The 21,794-nt window shown below is 33.4% G+C and overlaps 1 protein-coding gene across 8 annotated transcripts in view; it reads left to right on the forward strand.

The window, feature by feature from the left end:
* Positions 1-21,794, forward strand: part of LOC128991610 (serine/threonine-protein kinase OSR1) — a 91,046-nt gene that overhangs the window by 44,976 nt on the left and 24,276 nt on the right. For 6 of the 8 annotated variants that reach the window (XM_054414639.1, XM_054414637.1, XM_054414636.1 and 3 more), the window contains 3 exons: positions 8,921-9,132; positions 9,325-9,437; positions 20,859-21,109. In XM_054414639.1, coding sequence (XP_054270614.1) covers positions 8,921-9,132; positions 9,325-9,437; positions 20,859-21,109 — 576 coding nt within the window. Of the gene's footprint in view, positions 1-393; positions 431-3,785; positions 3,815-8,920; positions 9,133-9,324; positions 9,438-20,858; positions 21,110-21,794 lie in introns of those variants that run through there. The other 2 variants (XM_054414642.1, XM_054414641.1) reach the window with 2 other exon arrangements.

Raw genomic sequence — 21,794 nt, forward strand, 5'->3', positions numbered from 1 at the left:
AGATATGGAATTTTTAGGTAGGCTATTATGGGGTTCCACAACACTGTCCGGTTACTATCAACATCGACAAAACAAAGTTTTTTTTCTAAATTAGCTACAACTCAAGCGCGATCATTTGATACCATAGTCAAAGATAGCAATCAATTTGACTTCAAACGCATAAAATCAAAACTATATCAACTTATTAACTCAAAAACAAAACCATTGTAAATTTTCCGGGATTCCTAGAAAAAATACAAACTCACCCTGTTTACTCATAGATACGTAGTGTCTGGTGTCTGGTGTCTCGCACTTTGCACGTTTCCTTGCCCAAGACCTCCTCTTCGCTGACCCGTGGAAGCTGTTGATATCGGAATGGAACGATAGTCTGGCCAGTCATAATCATGTGTTGTTGGATTAGACATAAGGATCCGCCGGATTCCTACTGCGTGTGAGTACCAATCTAGTCTTACAGGACACAGATAGAACAGTGCAAGTCATCTAATGGGTCTGGGGAGGGGGTGGAACTGTTTTCTTGCAATCGTGAAATAGGCGCATAGCTTTTAAACAAAACTAGCTGTTACCCACTTTCACCCCGTTTTACTTCATAAGTAATAATAACTATTGATTGGTTAAGTTAAGCTGAAATAAACAAAACAGAATACAGTAATTCAAACAAATAAGTACAGCTGAGGTATTTTTAACATTAGGTATGGAAAGCTCCCTTTAGAAAGGAATTACGACCTTAAAGAGCAAATGGTTTGCGCAAGGTTTCTCGTCATATGAACATTTTAAGTATATGGTTTATGGGGGTGTGACTTGTAGTTTTCTCAAAAGTTCATGGGTGCTTTGGGATTTATATGGATTTGTTGAATATTATATTTCCATTAGAATTCTTGAGAACGCAAAACATATGACGACGCGACGTTAAGTTTAAAACGGAGTTCCAAAGATGACGACGTGACCAATGTTACGTGAGAAAACTATCACATCTGAAGTAAGGGGTTATCGTAATGGTCCACTTATGTGTTTGAGTTATTTCCGTAGCAAGCTATCAATCGTGGACCTTATTGTAAACAATGATTCTTAATCTGTAGCTTTACGTATGTGTCTCAGTGTTTTTATTGATTTCGCAATTGTATTTACATAGTAACAAGATCTTAGGAAAAGGCAACTTTTGGGAACCATTGATTTTGAAGTAAACCTACTGGTGAACCCAAGCCGTGTTTATTAAACTGTTAATTTACTATATGAATAATAGTTTATTCTGCATGTTTAATAAAGCAATAAGAAATAATAATCTGTCCTTTTTGTCCTAAAGAAATGATTTCTCTATGTGCACGATTTATTACAACTCCTGTCGAGGCCTAATCAAAAACGACGCTATTATAAATTAGGCCTACTCTGTGATGATGCTCTGATAATGAATGTGGTTTCAGTTTAAATATACTGTAGCTAAAACATATTTCAATGTGAATCCATAGTACAGGTATTTACAGAAAGTTTGTATAAAATATTATTGCAATTTTTGTTTCCGACATAAAAGTTGTGTAAAAAAGTTCATGTTAAATTCCTTCCAACAAAATTAAGATCGTAAGGACTGGTTCAAAAATGTGATGTTCCACTAAAATATTATCTTACAAAATACATAATTAAAATATTGTAAACTTTAAATAAAACCCCAAACATATAAAACCAATCGCAATCTCGTTGTATTCTAAAGTGTATTACAATCTTAATCTTCAATAGATTAATCATTCGATGTATTCTATCATTCTCGTTCAATATTAGCATATAACATTTCAAAAGCTCTAAAACATTCATCATTTTGAAATTTGTGACTCATAATACAATTACATAATTTAATAGAATTTCATACACGTTTTCAAAAATGTGTCCACAGATTAAATTTGTTGACTTTCGACGATAAGCATGTTTAACTAGAGGAGAACAGTTTTTTTTATATTTTTATTCTTGTTTTAATCATTTAAGAGATAGTCACTGTATTAAAATGTTAAAAATATTAGAGACTAATTGAGAAATATGCACATACCGAAAATAATATGTCAAAGAAACATAAATTTAATCAATAACTGAATATGAACTAAAAAGAAAAAGAATAAATGAAAACTTGTACAGTTACAAAATGTATTGTGTTCTAAGACCACCATGTTGCTGTGCTTACAAAAGCTGATACCGGTAATGTACTATTCAATTGAAACATGTAATCTTGTAGTGTGGGTATGTTGTTTTTGTGGGTTTGAGATGTGTTACTTTCCCATTTGGGATGATTGAGACTTAATCGAAATTAAATGCTGTAGGCTTACTACCTTATTAAACCAATGAGGTTTTGTTTGCCAAACTGTGTATGCATGATTTAAAACAATAAATACACTAGTAAACAGATTTAAATAGTTTGCCAATTAAGAGTTGTACAAAACAACGCACTGATACGTCCATGGCCGCGTTACGTGTCAACCTTATCGTAACAACGGAGGAAAACTGCGAGGAAAAGCCAATTTTCCAGTCAGGTTCCAAATTACACAGCGTTTCGTGCTGAAAAGCCTAGTCAAGACTCCACAAAACAAGCAAGTGGATTTTTGTAATATTATAGTAGACTACTGATTTGTAGTCTAATATAAATACCTGTGTAAGGTATTTGTAGTCTTGTGATGCATTCTTGTATTTGAATTATACACTGTTTTGACATACAGTAGCTTGGCTTCAGACAGCATCACTGATTCAAGGTAATTTCGTATTACCTGTATTCAAACAAATAAATATAACTTTAGAACAAAATAGAATGTTTTTTTTAACGCTTTATTAAGTATTGGCTAGTCAGCTATGGTTTTATGATATTGATCTGTTAAATATAACTTCACTGAACACAATACACAAATCAGACTGCCATAAGTATTGGTTTACACGTTTGTCTATGGTTTACATAAGGCCCCTTTTATGCACCAGCGGTCGCCACACTGGGTAGCCGCTGCGATTCTATAAGTACATTGTCGCAAAACGTAATAATGTTACCATTTCAAAATGCGTAAGAATGATAATTACAGTAACAGGATACATCGTGGTTTGTAAACTTTCTCATTAGTGCTTCACTGATGTTTATACGTATAGTAACAATAGAAAAAATGTGTCATCAAAAGTATGCAAATATTATCAATTCAAAATAAGAATAGTGGTTAAAGAAATATTATCACCCGTTTAAAAATATTTTACAAATTATCCAGATAGATTTTGAGAATTTTAGTGCTAAAGTTGAAGTTTGTTCTATTTTTTTTTAAAGTTTAGCAAACTTAAAAGTACAAATAAAATATTATTTAGTTACTTTCAACACTATTGTTAAATCCTGGTAATAAGGTATGTTCTTGTCTTGTTACAACAATTTTAATTTTGCTGGGTACATGTTATCTCCACGTATTTTTCAAACGAGAACTCAGGTAATTAATGATTACCTAAATACCAGAAAGGGATATTTAACAGGACATGCTTAGTATTGCATGTATTTATATACCTAGGTACTTTACAAGCCTAGCTCTTCACAGAGAGAGGTTTTAAATTTTTTTACGTAGATCTTATCATAACCTCAAACATTTGGTAAATCAAACAAACCCACAAGATGGCTGCAAGTAGATAGTCCAACTTTCCACTCCCCTCGGTTTAAACTAGTTTTAGGTCTGACCCGTGTATCGCAATGAGTCATTAGTTGTCAACTTGTCCCTCGAACTTGACTGAACGTCCGTCTGTCTGTCTGTCAGTCAACTGTGGAGTTACTCGCTGGCGTATCTCACTTGAGTTCCCTTCTAAACATGGCCCTCGTGGGGTAAGTTGTACCATAATTTACACCGTTCATCCATCATTTTTAGTTTTTTTATAGCTTATTTTATCATTGAGAGGTAATAGTATAATCGTTTTAAATAGCAAAGCAAATCCTTTTAAAGCAAGAAATATAATCTTTATAGATCAAAGGACAGCTTTGGGTTAGCTGACGAATGACGAGTAGTAATAAACTCATAATTAAGGACCCCGGTGTTTTAGCACTTTTACCAACATTCAGTTTAAAAATACCAAACATTTAAAAATTAATTATCTTTACGTATCAAAATAAAAAACCCTTTTTATGTTTATAGCATAAAATAACGGCTTAAACTCTGCCTTAAATTTACATATTACCTCAAAAATAAATCTCGCGTCGTTTTTCGATACAGCTCTATTTGATTTTTCAAGACTAAAGTTTTCCAAAATCTGTAAACCTAGCTGCAAAAATGTATTAGTTTGACAAACGGTTTATTGTATAAAGATCCATCACAAGTCCATAGGCTAGATGGAATAATTTAATTTACCCCTTTTAAACTAAAATTATATTTTAAAATCATCGCCGATGTCACACAGAGAATAGTATGGTCTAAACTGTGTGGAGCAGGATAACAAATCCTTGGTTTCTTATCTTGATTTCAATTATCACCTATCACACTTTCTCTACTAACCTTGGACAACCACAGCCGGTTTCTCTGACTCTGACCATCGCAAACATCCGAAGGATATAGATCCAATACTCGGATTTCAGTGTTTTTAATGTACTCTATCCCAAGAAAGTCGCTAAACTCTGTTAAAATAGTAGTTTTATGCACGTGTTATCAATCATGTGTTAGTGAGTATTATGACCTTGAGCTTAACAACAGCTGATTCAGTGGTCACTTGAATGCCACTTTTGGTAAAATATGTAGTATAACCTGTACAGTATAGTGCATTATAAAGTATTGTACATTATAAATAAACTAGTAGTTGGTGTACCAGAACTTCGCAACGGTGAGAGGGTGACGATGAGTATAATTGTGGGCCAATCAAATTACGTCACGGTCCCGAAAGCAATCATGTATATTTAAATAGAACTGTTAAAAAACGTCCGAACCAGCTGTTACAACTATTATACAGACATTCGGGCCAGTGACGTCATTTGTTTATGTTTGTGATGCATACCGGTTCCGTTTTAATATTCTCGATGTATAACAAAACATACTCCCAATCAGGAGAACTGTTAAATCGCTGACTATAGAATACTGTAATGGTTTACTCTATAGTTTACTGGTTTACTCTATAGTCTGTGGTTAAATGGTGTGCTTTAGTAAAACAGTTCAACCTGTAGATTTTTCGGATAAAACTTAACCTCACAACTAGTTTTACGATCTTTAAATACTGTAGTATAATTCAGTCAGCTATGTAGTAAAATACAAACAGCTTAATCGGAATGTAAACCAAACAAACGTAAAGTGGAAGTGTAAACATTTTTCGACTAGCAACAGAGCCCGTTATTGTGGTTAAATAAATACAACGGTCTCTATAAAAACACTATACTGTATAATAGTGTGCTTTATTTAAAAGATGTAAAAAGAATAATCAAGGAAATTACAATACAACAATCAGCTGATAAATTATTAACACATGTTCCATGATGATGCATACCGGCAAACCCATATTAGGCCTACTTACCATTAATCTAAAAAAATCGAACATTCATAATTATTTGTAAATCTACGTGAATTAAGATTTCCAAAGACACACTAATTAACAAAGTCGATTCAGTAGAACTGTGGATTTATAGTTGTAAAAAGTAAAAAAAAGTTAATCCATTATTTCTTTTCCACTATATCGGAGGTTGCTTTACTAACTTTTAAATGGTGAGGAAATCGACCAAAGTGAAAGGTGAAAGGAAATGTCTATATTACTTCTTCACATTTTATGAAAATACTCAATAAAGGTAGCCAAAAGTTGCCTCCAACAAAAAAAAAATTCAAAAACCCCGTTTTAGCGAATTTCCCATATAGGGAATAAGCTATTACCGTAGTACTCATGGTAAGACCTGGACCCGGGACCGATTTTTTTTCGTTTTGAGGTCCCTAGAGGCCAAAAACACCATCCGTTCAAATTCATATATATATATATATATATATATATTTATATATGTGTCCGTTAGCGCGATAACTCGAGCAAAAACGATCCGATTTTGATGAAATTCGGTACAAACGTGTAAACCTACGTTTATTCGAACAAGTTCGCGAACCAGCATGATCGGACCATGGGATCGGGGGTTTATGGGGGGTTTTATGGGGTAAAAATGGGTTTTTCCCATTTTTGACTCAAAATACATAAAATTTTGCAATTTCTTTCCAAACTATTTTGTAGAGCTTAAAAAAACAAATAATGTAGTATATTGAAGCGTTATAATGCACCTAATCGTTACGGAGAAAATTCCAAAAAATTGTAAATTTAAAATTCCCATGTTATTCTTATGGAGAATAAGTAAACTGTTGTAGTTTGCTTGTTTATTAACATATTTTGCCCAAATTTGGAAAATGTTTTTATTTCTTACTAACTATTAACATTTTACATAAAAAACACTTTTACCCTCCCTGTTGCAGCAAACCTAAGTATGTGTTAAACTGATTCTATTTAAATAAGGAATGTGATATTTTTAAGGAGACGTTTTAGTGTAAATCCAATCAGGCAAATGGAAATTCGCTTAGTCTGCAGGTTTGCTGCGGCGGGGGTATTTAGTGTATTTCTTATGGAAAACATGTTTTTAATGTTTTTTTTTACCAAAAATCCAAACAAAAACCAACTTTTATAATTAATTATTTGAAAATCTACATAGAGTGAGATTTCCAATGACCAATTAATAATTAATAAAATCGGTCCAATATAACTGTAGATTTCGTTAAAGACTGTTAAATTGAATGAAGAGTGGATTGTCATATTTGTTGCCATGGAGACCATAGTCAGTATTTGCTTCCAGATGTTTCTCCTCGAAACCTTGAAAGGTCGGGGCAGAGTTTAGGTTGACACCAAAACGAGAGTCTATAGTCCGATAGTAAACTTGTGTGGGTAAATTATCTTGTTGTAAAAAATGTAGCATTCTTTTAGCTGATGGCTCATCGACGAGCTCGTGATTTTTACGACATTTCACTTTTATGATGTAGTTTTGAACGTGATATTAATAAACATGCAACCTCAAATTATCTCAAATCTACATATAAGAGCAGCTTTTTTTTAAAAAAAAAAAAAAAAAAAAAAAACAGCTAAAATAACAAAACAAACAATTTCCCGCAAGTCATTTTAGTGAAATCTTAGTTAACATTTAGATAAATGCAAAAAGAGTAGGTATGTTATTGGAATAAGCAACACATTGTAAAATTTGTAATATTTTCTTGAACTAGTTTGCCACATCGTAAAAACAAACACAAACCACTAACAATACTGTATAAAGTTTACAATTAAAATATATTATCAAGGGAATATAATGTGCAAAATCGTTATCTCCAAAAAGCAATACTTCACTGCACAAAACATCTACCTACATTTTTTTGAATGAATTATTAACTTGTCTGACGAAAAATGCCATGATTACATAATCAAATTTTCTCGTACAATAGTTCTTTTGCTTATTATTTCACGACAGGTTTCGCTAATATTGTATCATTTATTTATTTGCGGACAACTCCGTTTTACATTTTTATATGTATGCATACAAAGATAGCAAGACGTCGACACACAACAGACTTTTGTTGTCGTACATGAACATGATAACATACAGATACATGTTGACTTATACAAACAACAACGTTGTCGTACTATCAATCAACAAAAACAATATGACAACCAACAATGGAAAACATCAAGTTATGTCATTATTGTGATTAAAAATCATTTACAATTTTGAGGAATTATCAATGGATTTCAATCAGTTAAAATAACTTATCTCGTGGAAGTTAGTGGTCAATAATAACCGTATCATATCTGTTTACAAGTTTGACTATTTAGAATAGTATTTTGTATTTCAGTGAAATTATTCAAGAATTTTATCTTGAAAAACGTTGTATTTTATGAGTAAGTGTTCTATAGACTGCAGAGTGTCCTCTATAAATTCGAGCTGCGTCCATATTCTGGTATGCGTCTGGTTTGTACTTTCACACATACCTAAGTTTCAACCCCGTGACATCATAGGGTGAGCTAGACTCGAGATGGTTGTATTTCAGAATTCATTTAGTCTTTGCTAATTTGTTATGGAGAAACGTTGTGGGTGGTTCGGTCCGTTTAAACGCGTTTTTCGACAACAAAAGTGAGTTTTATATGTTCTTAACCCATATTAAGGTGACATACTCTGTTGATGGCTATAATATATTTATTGTTTTTTGTTATGTGATGTTTTGCTACTATACGAAATAAGTAGTTCCTAAAGTTTTCAACGTGATTGTTTTTACCCCTAATGTAGCTATGTTTTTACCCCTAAAGATATTGACTTAATTCGTTATTCCTCACTTTATAGACAATAATGCACACCTGTTGTATGTATATGCGTATTTTAAGCTGAATATAAAAACATGTTAAGTGTAGGATTCATTGAGGAAACCTGTGAAGCTTTTGTTACTGGCTAAGATCAGCTGTTATTTAGACAGGTCCATATTAATGAAAACCCAAATTATGACAAGGTCAGCTGAACCCAGCTCCAAACAATTTTACATGAAATATGTTATTGAATTTGTAATGACTTGTTAACCAAACCCCATGATTAAACACCATATCGCTAAATAACGACACTTTGTTATAGGACTACTAATGCATAAAACATTTTTCTATTGTAATGCCAAAGCTATAAGATACATTAGCAATTTAAATTTTCTTGTTCGTCATTAGAACAATGTCCCATAGTGTTTGTCGATTTTCAAATTAAGATACACCCATGCATGAACCCATTCAAAAAATCAGTAGGTTAGGTAGGTAGTAATAAAAAAAAGTATAGCATTTATCATTGCTTGAGAGGTCTGACTGTTTATAGTATATTTCACCATAATGTCTGATGTCTGCAAGTTTGCTGCGGCAGGGGTATTTTTACATTTAATTTATTAACTTTGAAAAATACATTTTGTTTCAGGAAAATATCTCCCGGCCTTATGCCTCCTGGATCGCCAGGGATATTTAGGCGGAAGTCGTCAACAGAAATTTCCCCCCATGCCACAATCATCGCGAGATCGAGCGCAGGTGCAGACGACTCTTCAGAAAACAAGATGGCGGCCACCGCATCGGCCACTACACTTCAGACTTGGCCAAATCAAAAAGATGACTATGAATTAAAAGAAGTGATCGGTTAGTAAATTTTAATTAACTTATTTTCAACATTAATTTTCAATATTTCAAAAAAATAACTCGCAAAGTTACTAAACAACCACTGTTATGTCATGTAAAGTGCGGACTATGCCTACCGGTGATATGCTAACGTTATGATAAAAATAGGATACCCTAGTTAACCTTATCCATTCAAGATTTTATTTGTTAAAGGTGTTGGTGCAACTGCTGTAGTGCACGGTGCTTTTTGCAAGCCTAGACAAGAGAAATGTGCCATCAAAAGGATAAATCTCGAAAAATGGAATACGAGTATGGATGAATTGCTGGTAAGTAACATAACCTAAAATCTGACTAGGCCTAGCCTTATTTTGTTATTGTAAATAACATTCTAAGTTATTAACAAACAAGATCCGTCGTTTGAATTAGTTACGTTTGACTTGATATGTCTATGCCCAGTAACTTAATGTTTTAAAGAAACATAACTTAAATAATTACTTACCAGTGCATTTTTAGTTTCTGCTTAGCCTATTAGGCTAACTTGGTACATTTTAAGGGGTCTAACATAGCCTAGCCCATTTTTAAGCTGCACATTAGTATCCGACTAATGAAATTTTTGATATATCGAACCTAACCTTTTAACTAACTAGGCCTAACTCGAATGAAATACTTCGAGGCCCTAATCAAATAATCGATAGGCCTATATTGATCAATATATTCATTCTAATGAGTGTATGACAGATACTTAAGTGCAGTCCATTTTTACTGAAAGGCCTAAACTTAGTTGAGAGTTAAGTTATTAAGATAAAAGTTAATTTACAAAAACATAACCAAACAAACACAACCTTACTGGTGCAGAAAAGTTGGAAAGAGCCTTCTTAAAAGATATCCTAGATCTAAGGATTAAATAACTTGATCATAACTTATGGCATTGAATATAATGTGATTTGTGGGCTATATTGCAAGTAACTACTTAAACGGTAGGTTACGATTTAACTTATGTATCTAATAAATATTAAACTTAAAACTTATCAGAGGTTATTTGCAGAGCTCTACCCCACCTAAACTTACTTAAGTTACTATCTGAATGGTGTTTAACTTGTAGTTTGTTCACTTCTAGGAATGAAAAATAAGATGTCTAGTTAATAAATAACTTTAATAAGTTAATAAATAAAATACCCAACCACGGTACCTAACTTAACCTTCAATCGGGCGCATAACGGAAGTTACCTCCAGGTCACTACTTTTTTTTGTTATAAAAGCCATAGTATGTGTTCGGCAGGGCTGTCGCCTGATTTACCAAACGCATATCTTTTGCGGAATCGGTTTTGTCTACTCTTACCCCTTTCCCAGTTGTCAGTCAACCTTAGGAAGTGGTTCGAGAACATCACTACTGGAAGTAGCTTCCGAGAGTGCCCTGTGATGTAACGGGTTTCCCGGAGCCTAGTTCCTTGTGTTTGACCTTATTTAGCGGTATTATAAAATGGATCAAGAAGAATTGTGAGATTGTTGGCTAGTGTTGAAAGGGAGGATAGGGAACAACATTTAATGGAAATACCTAATGGTGTGTTAATTCGGGTACTTTTTTCAAGAAAAAGAGCTTTGACCAAATGATTAGGGCCCAGTCCTTCTAACAAATGATTTTTTCCATTATACAATGACTTAGGTGTTTTATTTCAAACATTATTGCAATTTTTTCTAAAAGCTTTGGCAAAGTAAGTTCTCCTTATGCATTTATAATAAATACCATAGGTGGTTTTATGTTGCATTGGTGCAACTTTTGTCTAGGAGCTTTGATCGAATGAGTTGTCCTTGTAACAAATGATTATATTCATTAGATCATATGTTTATTTATATGTCATACACTTTTAAAACTTTCTTCTAATATACGACAGTAGCCTACTGTATATAGGCCTATACAAAAAGTAACCTAAGTCTTTGATATACAACTTAAGTAATAGTGTAATAACTCATAAAAAATGTTTTTCTTACAGTTTTATTGCTATTAAAATGTTTTTTACTCACGGATAGTTTTTGTACTCCAGGAGGTAACTTCCCTGAGCGCCCTTTGGTGTTTGAAAATCAATGCGCCCAACGGAATGTTAACTTAGGCCTTTCATTTGCAAAAACAAAAGATTGGTTCTCAGTAATTTTTCAAATAGGCCTAGACACTTAGGCATGCGTTTTTGAAACATTATTTTGCACTTGCAGTGTCTTACCCAGTGTTTTAATTGAACAAAGATAGTCTGGAGAAAACATAAACTAACAACTTGGTTCATCATCAACATAAACTTTACTTTCCTAATCTAACTATACCTACCTGAAAACACTTAACTTATTTAGAGTCCCGAGTTTGTTTAAAGAACGATCTATCATCCGCACATGCCTAAATAAGGACTATGTGTAATTGTAGTTAGGCTACAATAAAATACACCTGGTGGCTAAATAAGAACTTGGGTTAGGCCTAAGCACTCACAGATGAGGTGCATGGATACCGTACCTACTAGTAGATGGGAGGATAGAGGGCTGCCGCTGCCATAAGAAACACGTGAAGTCGTTCTCTTTCATCAGGGTATTTGCGCTTGAATTGGTATTCAGCCAAATAACCAGTGAAATGGACCTTCCTTACACCGTACCGTGGAATGGTAGATCTTTCATATTGCCAGCTACATTCCACAGTGTTAGTGTGGACGCCGGTGTTAGGATCCTTGAAGTGCAAGGAATGGTTGACCGTTAGATGCTGATATCCCTTATGTTCCAAACAATTTTAGACTTTTCAGCAATCACTATTTGAGGCCTAGTGGTTCCGGGTAAAACCCACTACCTAATAATTTAAAGGAAGGTATTAGCATTGCGCGTATCCACAGGCATCAAGATCGACTTCCTGGATTCATGTTCCACAACGCCGAAGACCCACTGGCCCTCTACCCTACCTGTGTTCACGGCTTCTTCTTCGTATAAACTTTGCCCCTTAGATTTCCACAACCGTGTTCGGCCCGCTGAGTTTCTCCGAGCACTGGTTGGCATGGTGAATGAGGACTTATCGAAAGAAGGAGAACCAATCTGTTAATATGACCAGACACCACTCAATTCTTAGTGCTGCGCTGTGTTGCGGTAGTTTCAGCCACAGATAAATATTAATACTAGCAACTAGTTCCACGATTGATAGTCCTTAGAAAGTGATAAAAATACAAACATTGGCAAGAAATGTGTTCTACAATGCCATATGCCTCCTTTTCTTGAGCTGAATGCATCTTTTTCTTGGTTGAGCAAGCATTCCTTGAAGGGCGTCAGGAAAAAAATGCAATGGGATTAAGCCTATGTTTCTGTGAGGTGCAGTGTAAATTTAACTTTGTCTGAATTGGAGATTTGACTTTTTCTATTAAGGATTATCATAAATCTAGACATCAAATGATGATGGAGATTGACTTTTTTGTCGCACCTAACTTGGGGTGGCCCCCTGGGTCCTACGGTTGGTTGTTTTCTCTGTACACTTTTTCCATCTTCTGGTGGTGACAGTTCGTCAATAGATTCGGAACATCAAACATTTCAATAGTATCAGTTGCAAATAAGGAAAAATTCATTATTACCAGTACATTCATACGTTGGTGGCCTACTGCTACCATCCACCTTTTTTGTATAACAAAGCTTAATTTTCTGACTTAAGTCCCAACTATTGTTTGCATTTAAAGAAATGTATGGAAACTTGTAGTGATAAAGAAAATCCTATAATTTTCAGTGCTCAGCTGAAAGTTACGCAAGGAAAATAATTAAAATATCAACTGATAGGCTTTTATCCCATGAACTATAGATCAAATCATAGATCAACATACTTAAGAAGCTTAAGTTAACATACAGTAACAAAGTTCACCCGGTTTTGTTACATGGAATTCAGGGCCGCCCTAGGCGCCGTGGCAAGTAAAAATAAAATTTAACAACATTATTGGTGAAGAAATATATTTTACGGGATAGTCGTAAACCATCAATAAAGACTATTTAATAAAGGGGCAATCTATAATTTTAGTTTTATTCATAAAATATATTTAATGTAGGCTATGCCTATTTATTATACAACTTGTGCGATATCTGGTATGATGTGACTTGTTGGCAACACTGCGAGTCTGAGTACACTGCACATACGATACGCCCTCACTCGTTTCTTGCTTGTTTCTAATCTCAAGCTCTAATGTCAATTTCTCATCTTGATATTGTCCGTTGTTCATACATATTTTAAATGCAATCTTAATTAAGGTCAGTGATGTGCGTTACGGTTAGTTCTTGGTTCAGTGCTGTTCGAGCTAATAACAATGTTAGTGAAATTGCAATTGTCGAGTAATATTCATTAATAATGATATTATTAATAAACTAGCTGACCCGGCGAACTTCGTATCGCCTAAGTTATAGGTTTCCCCTAAGACAGACCGATGGAAAGAAAGTACCGTTACGTTTAATTTTCAAGATGATCTCGTTCGCATCGCTCAATCACGTCCTGGTTGAAGTTCGTTCGCTACGCTCACTCACCTTTTGGTTGCAAATTAGCTGTTGTCATAAATGTAAAAGAAATAATAGTGCTGCACCCTGTTGGTAATCCTTGTAACTTTAATGCTATTGAACATCATAGAACAGAACCAACTTGTTTAATTGAAACAGCTGTTAAGATTCATTAATTCCATTTCTCATAAGGTTAACATGGGAAACTCCAGAGCCACTGGGGCGGAGCCCTTTTAAGAATTTCGAAACGGGAAATAGTTTACGTCCGATTCGCATACCTACAGAATTTACACACCAAATTTCATAACGATCGGTGAAGTCGTTCCGGAGGAGTTTGCAGACAAACACTGTGACACGAGAATTTTATATATATAATACGTGAAGCCGTTTTTTGTTAACGCAACTCCTCCCTTATTTGTGGACCAATTTCAACGTTTGAGGTGTCAAAAGATTCGTCTCAATATGTAGTTTTGCAATAAGGTTTTAGAATTCTAAAATTCCTGCTCTTAAGAGCGTGAGGCCCACTCAAAGGTCGGGTTTTCCCCATAAGAAATACGTAGAACAAATTTAAAACAAAAAAACAGCTGTTTATAAGAAGCTGTAGCTTTTTGGGAGTAAATATTTATGTTTGTTATTACAAACATCAATGTTTAGTAGGTTAAGACCAAGTTAAACAGTTTAAATCAGTTTTGTTGGAAGTACAGAAAATGCCTTAAGTTCAAAGAAGAAATATTAAACACGGTAGTAGGACACAATTAATAATAAGATATTTTGTGCGTATGGGGAGAGTAGAAAAAGAGAGACCTGGTAACAGATATCCAGATACACGTTCACTTTGTGAGATGAATAATATTTGCCAGTTCTGCTATGCAACTTACTTTGGAAGTGAAAAAATATACGAAGCTCATAGTGTTGTCACGGTGGGAAAGTAAACTTGCCTAAATGTCAGATCAAATGAATGCATGCAAGAAATGTTTACTTCAGACACTGACAGATCGAGATATTTCAAAACATTTGGTTAAAATTACGTTACCCAACTTTCAATGGTGTTGCTGCTTTAGCCTATTCAAAGCAGATTATGTCCGTCCAGTTTGGTAACCCCGAGTTTGTGGGTAAAAAATGGAGCACATGAAATGGTTGACATCACCCCACTTTCAGGTTACTCTACGGAGAAAATTTGTTTGATCGGGGGATGTCTCAAATCAAAAAAATAAAATGGCCCAACTTTAATTACTTAAGAAAGGTTGGTACTTACGTATTAAACGGAGGCCACCTAACCTACAGATTCGATTCGATTAGTAAACCTTCACCATCAGCAAGTTTGGTTGGTTAGGTTAGGTTAAGATAGTTTAATTTGATAAAAAAACATATATTTATGATAACCCAACCTAACATAACCGCTGCAGCGCGCTGTAAAATATGTGGCCTCCGTTTAATACGTAAGTACCGAAAGGTTATCAGTAAGGTAACATTGTTCTTCAATTCTCAATGCTGGAAAAACTTTGTTTGCAACATATTAACTCGAATTAAGGCAGATCGTTTAACATTCATTAGAAGTTATCAGTTAAAATCGAGAGCAGAAATGATGTAGGTGAACCTTGGTGACGCCATTAGAGATATTTAAAATTAGTTTCTAACAAGTTTTCAAATAACTCTAAGATGTAGGTTACTAGCATTTAAGCATAAGGTTTTCCTCGGCGTTATGTTTCATACTAGGCGGCTCATTGAGCCGCACGGGTTCCCTAGTTTTATATATTAGATGATTAATAAATAATTAATAAATTCTTTTTCTGAAATAATTTTTATTTTTTAATTATTTCACTTTTAGCCAAAAAATAGCTAACTTACTTCTTTATAGTGAAATTTGCTATAAACTTGCTACACTTCTCATAAATCAGACCCCCCCCCAAAAAAAAAATCAAAAATCCCCTTATCGGGAAGGGGGGGCACAGATTAAAATACCGCCCCGGGTGCCTTTTACTTCCGTGTGCCTCTAAAAGAATTTTGTAACATCACTTTATTGGTGTACATATTAAAGGGTGTACAGTAATTGTTTAATGGGCTTGAAAAGTAAAATTTAGGTCTGATATCAAACACCCAGTATGTAAATAGATATTGTTGTGATTTATAAATTAGGCCCTAATTTATGCTATTGCTAACTAACTATGATTCACAGTATAAATTAATTGTTTTTTTTTTAACTTACTACAGTAGTAACTTTTCATTTATTAATCCACCTATTTACAATTCATAGGATGTAATAGAAGTCAGCCTAACTTAAAAGTTTGCTTGCTTTTGCTAGCTGCTGTGCGTAGCCTAGTTACTTAACAGTATTTTAATGATTATTATTTGCTACTACAGAAAAATCGACATAGTCTTTAAAACATTGGCTCAGTCTATTAATTTGTAACATTGTTGTTTTCCAGAGCAACATGTACACCTATTCTTCTTGGATAAGAGTAGATCCAAGTGAATTATTCTGTTGACCACAAGTTGCCGTAAATAACACCATTCATCTTAGAACCTATTCTCTGCCTTATTAACCATGCAGAATGAACAACAACTTCCAACAATATCGTAGCCTATTTTAAACTCAAGTAGTAAGCACAGTGTGAAGTATTGTAGTGAAATGTTCCATGGTTAGTTTTTTGAATAGGAGAAATAATTTTTAGGGCCTGAACTCTGTGTGGTTAGAGTCATCCAAGTTGGCAACTTTAGTTTCAAAAAGTAGTCCTAGATAAGACTTTTTCAAATATGTTTCAAAACGTTGTCGTTTCTTTCCTAACTAAACTTTTGTTATTAAGTTTTTGTTTAATAATTGATTGAGATTGCCATCAATAGTTGTAATGCACTCTTCACCTTTGTAATTGGTGTATTTTTTTCAAATCGTCAGAAAAACGTAAAATAATACAATCATATTATAAAAATTGTTATTTTTTTAAGTTTGAACATTTTAACTTTAAAAGTTGAAACATATACTCCCAAGGTATAAAAGATGAAAGGTTGATTATTTCTTCAACATTGTTTGGTTTGATGGTAAATACAACTTTAATAAAATATATAGTCATTTTATAGGCTATTATATATATAGTCAAAATATAATGGAATGTAGAAATAAAATATATTGAAAGAAATAAATCAATTTAAATTAAAAAACAAACCAATACAACATTGAAAAAATCTGTTGAAAAGATTTTCATATTAAGTAGTACTAAACCACTCTAAAGTTAAGTACTAGAACCCAATACAATATTTTACGTCTTGTAGACTTTATTAAGCCTTTTATCAATTGGAGACTATTGATATCATTTCTTTCTTTACTCTCCGATAACAAAGTCTTTTCTAGTACGCCATTCAGTCAACTCAATTGATTAAGTCTGTAGTATGGCGCCTCCTTGATATCTTTTGACCTTAACTTTTTCACCAGATCAAAATAGCGTTTAATCTTAATAATTAAAATATAAATGGTATTTATTTAAGTAATCATATTGTTCTGTATTTTGCTTTGGATTTTAATTAGGCCAATAAGTTTATTTTCTTTTAATTAATAAATCTCATCACACAGTTGTAGGTATAATATTTACATTTACCTATTTATTCTTTCTAAGTCTACTTCTTCTAGTTTTTATTAGGGTTTTGTATATTTTTATTTTACAGTAGTACATCATTTCACATTGACTGTCTAGTCTTATTTTAATCTAACTTACAAAATTGTTCAAAACCGTAAATTATAAAAGAACTTCAATCAATTTTAACTAGAGTAAGAAATCAAAATCAATTTCTGGTTTGGAAGTACAAACAATTGTATTTTAGGCCCTACTTTCTTTTATTATTCAAACTGTTATACTATCAAAGCCAAGTCAACTAAATAATTACAACATTACTGCAGTTCTAGCTCAAATTATGTTCATTGCAATATGGCTTTTACTTCTGTACGAGTTTCTAGTTAGATAACGTAGACCTTGAAAGTGTGTCACGAGTTTGAAAAGACAAACTAACGAGTCGTGTGTTACCCGTCAGTAGGTGACCTTACTGTGACTCATACTGTTTTGTTTGCATTCCTCAACAATCGGTCCTTAGATCACTAAATATTTTTAATTTGTATTTTATCTAGGGACTGGATGAGTTTATTCAAAAAAATATCGGTACATGTAATTGTTAAACAATTACAGTTTTGGGACCTCAATAACAAGTGTAGTTTTATAATACTCTTTACCCCTAAATAATCACATACTATTGTAAACCTCTATAAAAAGTCGACCTTGATTACAAGTCTTACTCTATTATCCTCATGAGAATATTGTTTTTTTTTGTTCTTCTAATGTATATTGTTATGCCACACCAACAAAACTATTTTGTCAAAAAAAGTTTTTAACATTTTGGGATGAATTCCAATGTAGGCATAAAAGCAAAGCTTAAAACAGATAATATAAATGTTAAAATATAGGCTGTGTTAGGTGTAAATATATGTTTCCAACACTCTTAACCCCCTTCTTGTGGTAATAGAAAATAATTATTCTGTTATAAACCCTGGAAAGAAATGTTGAAAATGTGTCCTAACAGTCTTTTGATTGTTGTAGTTTTAGAACAACATTTTTTGTATGGTAAACTCTGGTCTTAAATAACTGTTAGGGCCAGCGTAGCGTAAGCAGACAAGAATAAACAAGAGTTAAGGGATCATTTTGAAAATCTGTAACCTCGATTTTCTATCTGTCAGTGACTTATTAGATCCTTGTATAACTTAAGAGGTAAAATTAATGTAAATTATTTTTACATACCCTGTTGGTTTTTAAATTCTTGGTATGTTAAAAAAAACACAATATTCCCTTATTTTACACTACAACTAATAATTTTAAGTAAAATTTCCTCCCTCTTGGTTTTACATAGGCTATACACCGACATTGCTCCGATGTGGTCGCTGAACACGATATTTCTATTGTTGGTTTTATGATGAGAAGGCAAGACTACGTTTCAATAACATCTGTTAAAGTGATTGACGGCTGTGCTTTACCATTTCAAGCTCAGTTTAACTCGACTCATTCAGTTGGTTACGCTAATTTTGTTTGAATGACTCTACTGACGTGCAGCCTTTTAACATGGTTATGTACGGGTCATAATACTGTTATTCTGTTACAAAGAAATTGTTCATGTGAGATAAATATAAAACTGAAACTGTTAAACAACTGTCGATAAAATGTTTTTGGTTTATGAAAGTACAGCATCTGACTTAAAATTGTCTTTTTATATGTAGAAAAATGCTTATTTAAATTCCATTAAAAAAATTGTCTTTTATATTTTTTGCAATTTTTTGTTGAGCGAGAAAGATTTGTTCAACACTTGGCAAAAAATCAAATAGTCTGGTTAAGGTTAGTTTGGCTTACATAATCAAAACTCCTTTTATTTTCTCAGACTGTCAAGAACTGGCTTATATTTACTTCTGGCTAGATTTTTTTATATTTTCAAACCTAATCTATTTGCCTATTATAAGTCAAATTATAAAATTGGTAGCTATTGAATAATGTACCTCTTTAGATTGGTTGCAAATGGTTTCATAAATGTTAATAATATGTTTTAATAAACATTTAAAAAGCAAAGTTTTATAATCAACAAAACTCTAATTTTATTTGATTTATTTGATTTTATTTTATTAAAAGTTTTACGTGACATGTTTAAATTTGAAAAAAGCTTTTGGGTTAAATAGTGAATGAGTTAAGTTAATTTACTATTTATGGTTGTTAGTATGAGTTGAGTTAATACAATGTCTATGGACTACCCACAGCCCTAAAATAAATAAGAATGTAACAGCTTTTTGTGAAAATTTTAAAAATTGTATGCTAAACAATGATAGCTATATACACCTTATCTAAGTACTATCTCATTTGTCAATATTTTCTAACGATAATGCTCTGCCATTGTTGCCACCATAGTGCTAAAGTTGTAAAGTGTTGCAGTAACATTGGTAATTATTTGTGCATGTCTCTTAAGTGGTTTAACTTACTGCAGCATAGCTCAGGAGAGGTCATTGACTCACACGTAAATAGCTCACAGATAAATTATGATCTGCTAATGCTATTTTAAACTGGAATATGAGTGTTCTGCGTCATTAGACCTTCCTTAATTCATGTAAAATTTGTTTAAGAACTATTCAATATTTATAAAAAAAAGCTCATCTCATGTCATTGATGTATGTTTGTTTCTACTTTATAAGACCAACAACTAAATAAGTGTATCAATCTCTTTTAATTAAACTGTTAATAATTACTCTAATACGTTTCATTCCCTAACCAAGATTTCATTTCTGTTAAAAATCAAAATTGAATAAACCCATGTAGTTTCATCATAAATAGAATAAGATTAGAGCTTAAATGTTTTAAAAGTTAGTTCCCATGTTACCTTTAATCCAGTTCATGTCCCACTCTACACATAACCAGCTGTATAATCAGCTAAATCCGGAAGAAGTCGGTCAGATGTACAATCAATATTAGTCTCATGCCTGTGATCTTGGTACCATGTTTGTAATTGTAAATAATTTAATAACAACAATAACAACGTTACTAAGTATTATCAGGTACTGTAATTTACAAGTAATTTTGAACTATGTTCGATTGAGCTCTTATATTCTAGTAATCTTTGTGTTCAACAGAGTGGCAAATACACTTAAACTTTGGCTGGATAGGATTATCTTAACTTTAAGAATAAAATGGTAAAGGCACTTAAATTTGTATTGCAACGCATATAGGCCTATTACCTAAGATTTAAAAAAAAAACACACATTTTTATCTTTGTTTCACAAACTTGTGCTTGGAAATTCAATAAATTCTGGAAATAGTTAGGAACTAAGCACAGCACTGAAATTCTATAACTACGACCAACTGGAAACTACAATTTAAATTAGAAAGAGTTTTTGAATTTTAACTTCTTAATTACAATAGCAAAAACAGTAGACAATTATTACCTGTTTTATGTTTGTTCTTTAACTTATTTATTCTATAAGGATCACAAGACATATTTACAAAATAAAATGCCAGAATTCTAGAGAGACTAAGAGCAGATGCCCTTCTCGGTCATCAAAACCTTCACTATTTTAGCACAAGGCGTTTTTCTAGGTGATTTGCAGAATTGACGTTCAGCTGATGCTCTCGGTGTCTTTTCTCTAGAAAATTAACTACGGTTTTATCCTAGACAAATAATACATTAGTTAAAATGTATCGGAGTAAAATTGTATTAGAGATACTATACTTGTTCTTTTGTGTCTACAGAAAGAGATCCAAGCAATGTCGTCATGTAACCACGAAAACGTGGTGACGTACTACACCTCGTTTGTGGTGCGGGAAGAGTTGTGGTTGGTGTTACGGTTACTGGAGGGAGGCTCACTGTTGGACATCATCAAACACAAGATGAGAGCATCGAACTGCAAACACGGCGTGTTCGACGAGTCCACCATCGCGACTGTGCTGCGCGAAGTGCTTAAAGGACTCGAGTACTTCCACAGTAACGGACAAATACACAGGTCAGTTAATGGTTACTAATTGTAAAAAATATATATTTTCCATATTTTTTTAAGTTCTACATTGACATCATAGGGCATAAGGCTAGCCCAAATCGTTTTTCACATGACTTCAGACAATGTGGCAGAAAGTTATGGCAACTAGTTGTGGCCAAATAGTAGCAGTAGGCTGTGGTCAGATAACGGCTTAGAGGGATACCTGCTTAACACATTGAGTGCGAGGTGCGGGAATTCTCGTCCCGCAGTACTGGCAACACTGGCACGGGGTGAAAAATGTAATCCTCCTTGCATAACAACAACCTTGCTTTAGTGTGAGCTCAGCCTCACACGGGGAACATTTTTTCCGATTGCCGCTTATTGTGCCAGTTTTATACTTCAATCCAGTATCATTCGTTTTCTGATACGACTATTTTATCGGTGGAAGGGATTGTTCCTAATTTAGTGCAGTGTGTGTAGTGTGTGGTTTTGGCTTGGATTTAGTGAAATGGAAATTAATAATGATAATAATTTCTGCAGTGAAGCATTGTGGAAGGAACCTAACCTCAAAATTGTGTTTGACACCTTTTTGCGATATTTTTTTATGTTGTACTCAGATTTTTTGTCCCTGCTTTTTCCCTCCCTTTGGCAATACTGAGAGTGCTGCTATCTGTTGGGTTATTGTAAAACTACGTCCACAACGACTGAAACG

The sequence above is a fragment of the Macrosteles quadrilineatus genome, unplaced genomic scaffold (assembly GCF_028750875.1).
Source record: "Macrosteles quadrilineatus isolate MER2022 unplaced genomic scaffold, UCM_ALF_1.0 Scaffold_4__1_contigs__length_99947679, whole genome shotgun sequence".
NCBI lineage: Eukaryota > Metazoa > Arthropoda > Insecta > Hemiptera > Cicadellidae > Macrosteles > Macrosteles quadrilineatus.